We start from the raw sequence: 5,897 nt of genomic DNA on the forward strand, positions 1-5,897 counted from the left end.
CCGCCTAAACGGATGAACGGATCTGGATGTTTGGGATAAATGTAAAAAATAGTCTGCAAGAATACATAGGCTACTAACAATAGGATTTTTTTAAAATTCCACGAACAAAGTCGCGGGCGAAAGCTGCAAACTTTATTAGTTTTTATTAGAGTACAGTTACTTATCGAATCTGGATTTTATTTAATTCCATGATTTCGAATAAGCCCCTCCATATTTGTCTCAGCTTAAAACGACACGACGTGGGCGCCTCCAAGCCGAACAACATAATGTGTAGACGACAAACAATTTCCCTGCAATTTAGTGTTTAAATCTACATTAGACTTGACAGGCAATCAGAGCGAGAATATTGCAACAGAAAAATAAGGTACGCTACGAATAATCTGTTAATCTTGATAATTCCCGATAGTCTGTTAATACTATTTTAGTTTGTGGTATGCGTCATTTTGAGAAGATTCGCTGTTTTTTTCTGAACATGACCAGGAATTTAAAAAAATGACAAATAAACCCCGTAATTAACACAGAAGGATGGAGCTAGCAAAATTCAGAACTAAAACACAAGTAACTAATATCTACATCTACGCTACGTACCTAATTCCAATATTAAATGTGGGTTTTGCATCTTTGTCTTATTAATTTGTTATGCCTTACATCCGACCCTTGCCAATTATGGTTAGGTACAGCCAAACTTTACAAGCTTTTATGAATCATTTGTGGGTTTGTTATTCGCCTGGCGGCATCGCCCTTCATCCGCTGGTGCAAGTGCAGCCAAGTGTGACGCCGGCGCAGCGTACATTTGTACAGCGGGCACGCGCCAGGGTACACCTGTCTAGTCCGGTCACCACGATGAAGAGGATCATCGCCAGATTAAAAAGTATGTCCTTTTTTTTTTATATTTGGTCACCTCAAACTTGTTCATATTGTGAGGCTCGGAACATAGCCAAAATTATTTTACTTGATCAACCGCGCAGTGCGGATTGTTTTTTTTTATAGTCGACGATGGCAAAGGAACAGGTCACCTGGCAGGTCACCTATATATTAATTTCGGTAGATTTAAATTTCTCTATGTTTTTAAAGAAGAATTTTTCATAAAGTTTGCATTATTTTTTGATAGTCCAAAATTTTGTTGTTCCTAGCCGCTGTATACGTAATCGTGCCTTGATATTTTCTAGCCTTCAAGACTTCAAAAAAGATAAAAAAGGCGACATCGATGCAGACGCTATCTTAGACTTAATTTTACTGAGCAACGCCCATCTTTCGACGCGTACTGGGCAATGCTTGCACGTGTGCGTGCCGCGGTGAACCGTACGCAAGTATCGATAATTGCCATCGTCTTTTGCACAACGTTAAGTATAATGAGCTCTGTGACGCATACCGTGATATATGAATTCGGAGAAAATCTCATCGATTTTTATCATTTTTATTAAAAACAATCAGTTTAAAAAGACGTATAATATAATGTGTAACAGATTATAACTATCTTGTTTTTACACTAAAGGCTAAAATGAATGAATCATCTTGACAAGCACCTACGATCCAAACATATCTGATTATTTTTAATACGAAGTTTATACGAATATTTTACTAATGGTTAACGGTAAAATTAGTATAAAAATGTATAGCGTTGGGTATAGAATAATCATAGACAACTTGAAATGGTTTTATTGTTTTGGCGGGTTGTCAGTGTGACAGGAGAAGCGCAGATCCAAAGCGCGGGGAGGCGCGGGCGGTCTGGGGTCGAGAGGTCGCGCGCGCAGACGCGCCCCGCCCCCCTAATTGCCGCGCCCCACGCAAATAAATAATTTTTATCCACCGTGCCGAGATCACGCTCCCTCTTGACCTCAAATTGCCGCGCGTGAAACTCATTTTTTTTGTGAAATTATAATCGGTTACCCCGATGCTCGGCGTGCGGTGTGAATTCCTCGCGGATGCCCAAAAACGAGACGCTGAGCGATGATTCCGCCTTTATGATAGCATCGCTACGTCGAATTGTTAATGATACGTTCCAAACTCGGCACAGATCAGATGTAATAATTACAATACCCCTCGTGCTCAATCGTATACGTTTATCGAAGGTCCATAATTTAAAATATACTTATTTAATTTATCTATTGATGGTTTTGTAATTAGCTATTGAAGTCAATATAATTAATTTCTTCTAAAATTTTACTAAAAACTACATCTATAGGTACAGATAACACAAAGAAATCTTGATTGTCTAATTCTAAAATTGACATTAAATTATGCAAGTCTCAATTACAGATATATTCCGCTAGTTACAATACGTGTATAATAAAGACGGATAGAGCATTGTCCGGGCCCGCGGACCATCCGACAACATTCTTTTCAAATTGCCCGGCGTATAAGATGAGGTAACAGCGCATCAGCCGCGGAATATTTTGCAATGCACGTCGGGAACATATCATTGCTGAAACGGAACGTAAATAAATGGAAAAGGCCTCGGATATATCAGATAGTAACTGAATATAAATATATTATCTTTACCGAATTGAATTGTGGGCCTATTACCCTGACAATATATCCCCTATAGATATTTATGTAAGCCTGATAGTTGTCGTTGAATGTAAATAACATTTGATAATATCAAACATTACCAGCGATGACCGACGATCGTTAAATTATTGTAACTTTATTATTAGACTAACATTAGCCCGCGACTTTGAGGTTGCTTGGAGTGACGTTATAAACAGTTCATACTGTATTCAGAAACGAAAAAGTAATAAGTAAAGAAAGCACTAAACCTTTAAATAATTAATCTCTGAACTAAAAAAAAAACGGTTTATTTTATAAAACTATAGAATGTCAAAAATTGTTAAGAAAGTAATAAAAAGCGCATTCTTATTCGTTGATTTGATGTTCATGGGTTATTTCGAGGCATAACTATTTCTATGGGACGTCACGGCGCGGGATGGGCGCGTCGAATCGTCAGCCAGGTGCCTGACAGCCCGTCATTTCCTATTCGACACAGACGCCGTGTTTTGCGTTGTTATGAAAGCGTTCCACTGACCTCGACGAAATTTCGCTTTCGATAGTTCCAAAGTTGCAACTGTCTAGAAAAAGTAGAACTCATCAAAGACTCGTTTCTGTACGCTTGCAATTTTAGATAAAATTGAATTGGAGTTTGTTATATTTTGCGCATGAAGGCGCTTTCATTTCTAAATGTTGAGAGACTTGTGTCTACTCCTCACTTGCGACTACAAACTAAAGAGATCAAAATTGCAGGTGAAAGTATGTAAATAAACTTAATGAAACTGCATTAGTTACAAGTAGCACAACTAGTCAAGGGATAAATTAAAAATGTTCGCATTTATTTGATAATTTCAACAAAAATAATCCAACTATTATTAATGTGATCTAAAGAATAGTTGAACACGATGTAGATTAATTTTTAATCGTAGCAGTAAGTAGAACTTTATACCTGGCAAATGTTCCTGCAATTTTGGTTGCGTGTTTCGTATTGTGATGGTAATTAGGCAATGTAACGTCAACAAAAACATTTTGTACGTAAAATACTATTTAAAAACCAAAATGTTCTGAAGTTAATTTCTTAAAACAATTACCATTACCAATCATTATTCTTTTTTTATTATCACAAAGTTTAGGACATATAAAAGTTTTCTTAGTAAAAGATATTTTTTAGTTAATGTACAAAACGTAAAAATTATCAATTTAAAAAAGTGGCAACTAATTTTGCCATCGAACGCAAGCTGTTCTTTCTCACGCTGCAATTATCGGTTACCTACACTTACCCCTAATTCCCCGATCGTCTGTCTGCCTACCACATGTCCAGACATCGGCTGCCCGTTGCCGGCTGCCGGTCGTGCTCTATTTTGCAACCTGCCATTGTTTTGTTTTTGGTATTAAACTTGTTTTAAAATAAGCCAGTATTTTTATACTCTTCTTTCATTGAAGAAAACTATTTCATAGACATTTTTCTGTATATCACTAGACTTTCTTTGACTGATGAGCTATGCTATCTATGGTATAAAATTTCAAAGCAAATACAGTAAATCTATGTGTGTAGGCGTCAACACAACATGTAACCGCCTACAGTACACGACCTTATATTGTCAAAGTTTTATGAATCTCCAAATAATTTTACGATGATTTATCAATGTAGGCTACATTATTAAAACAATGGTCCAAATAACACTATTTCCGCATCCGTTGTTTAAGATTCAATAATAATAGTGGTTTGTCTTTGGAAAGTGGAAAGTAAGTGGTGTTGCCATTAATAAAATTACTAATTGGCTATTGATTTATGACGAGATATATCCGATCGGAAATTAATTCTGGGAAAAAGCACATTACGAATAAACGTTGTGTTTTCAAAAGGTGCAAATACGAAGAGAAATATAAAAACAACGATAGATAATAAAGCATTTCTTTGCATTTAAAATCTTTACATCTAATTTTTTATAGTCATGGAACGTTATTAGTACAAAGTACCAACACTAAAATAATAAATCACGAAAAACTTTTAGAATATCACAAATTTTTGTTAGTTAATTATTATATTTATTGGAGGCGTTCCCTACAAATAGTCGATAGGCTCGGCTATAGTAATTTTTTGATAATGATCGCCGTTACAAGCGCGTGGGCTGAATTGTTGCCCAGTTTATAGGCAACTAATCGAATTCACACACTTTTCTTATAATTATATTATTAATCTGATGGAAATAAATAAATAAAAACCGTGAACTTATTCGTGTGAAGATATTCACGATGAAATGTATGAAAATGTGTGAAAAACTGTTCGATTATAAAAGCGTTGGTAGGTATTGGACTTAGTTGTAATAGCGAAGCAACTATTTTTTATGATATGAAGATTTAGTCGAAAAATTGTAGATTATTTTCTACTTTGATTTTCACCCCCTCGGTGGAAATTCAAGAAGCGATAAAGTAAGCATACCATAAACGAACAACAAATATTTTTTTAAAGGAAGAGTTAACTTTATGTCCGCATTTCAGTGAGCATTGACGTCGGGTGCACGGACGCACGTTTTGGGCGATCGTGATCCCCGCTGCCTCACGCGTACCCCGCGTTCCCGCCGCGCCGGACACATTCCCGCCATAGCGATATGCTCGTGCCCTTTTAACATATTGTCCTTTATTTTCACGCGTCAAAAGGTATGGAACGCAGCGTAATAAATAAGACATTCTTTTACTTAATCTTTATGGGCTTTCATTTACAATGACATGTTTGTTGACATGCTATGCGGAACGTACTTATAAGCTTGGACGCATGAAAAAAAATTATTGTACAAATGAGAAAATGTTGAATTAATTAATAGAGAGTAATAGACTGGTTGTGCAGAAAACTTTAATGTAACTAATATTGATTTAAATTATTCCTTAGGGTTAAATTCTTATGCTTGATTGATTCAAAAAATAAACGGAAGCAAAACGTAATGGAAAATAAACACAGGTGTCGAAACACGCCCCGCGTGGTGTTCTAATTCAAAGCCAGGAATGTGCTAAAGCCTTCGAAAAACAAAAGCGGTGTTTAGTCCCCTAATTGTATTTAGCGCCTGACAATTTGCTTTCGTGATTCCTGTACACACAAGTACTGGCACGGACGTATTATTATGAACTATTTATTCTAATACACAAAACTGACAAAAGCGTGTCTTAGCCGTTAACGTAGTCGAGTAGCTTATGTAAAGATCAAACATAAAAACCACATAGAAGGTTTATGTATTGATTGTGTATTATTTTTTCAGTATATGATAGAATCAATAATTTCATATTTCATTTAATGTTAATTTGCAATTTTACGACATCTTAGAAGTGCGATTTGGTGGGAAAAATATGTAAATGTTGTGGTTATTATTGGAGACCATAACAATAACCAATTTTTTTCCTTAAATTTATGGTTG

General features: G+C 35.8%; 1 protein-coding gene across 2 annotated transcripts in view; it reads left to right on the forward strand.

The window, feature by feature from the left end:
* The first annotated feature begins 257 nt into the window (after positions 1-257).
* LOC106109483 overlaps positions 258-5,897 on the forward strand; it is a 13,569-nt gene continuing 7,929 nt past the window's right edge. The window contains exons 1-2 of one of the 2 annotated variants that reach the window (XM_013290997.1): positions 258-364; positions 766-871. In XM_013290997.1, the coding sequence (XP_013146451.1) occupies positions 844-871 (28 nt within the window). In that variant the 5' untranslated portion in view covers positions 258-364; positions 766-843. Of the gene's footprint in view, positions 365-734; positions 872-5,897 lie in introns of those variants that run through there. The other variant, XM_013290996.1, reaches the window with a different exon arrangement.

The sequence above is a fragment of the Papilio polytes genome, unplaced genomic scaffold, assembly GCF_000836215.1.
Source record: "Papilio polytes unplaced genomic scaffold, Ppol_1.0 DF821289.1, whole genome shotgun sequence".
NCBI classification, from domain to species: domain Eukaryota; kingdom Metazoa; phylum Arthropoda; class Insecta; order Lepidoptera; family Papilionidae; genus Papilio; species Papilio polytes.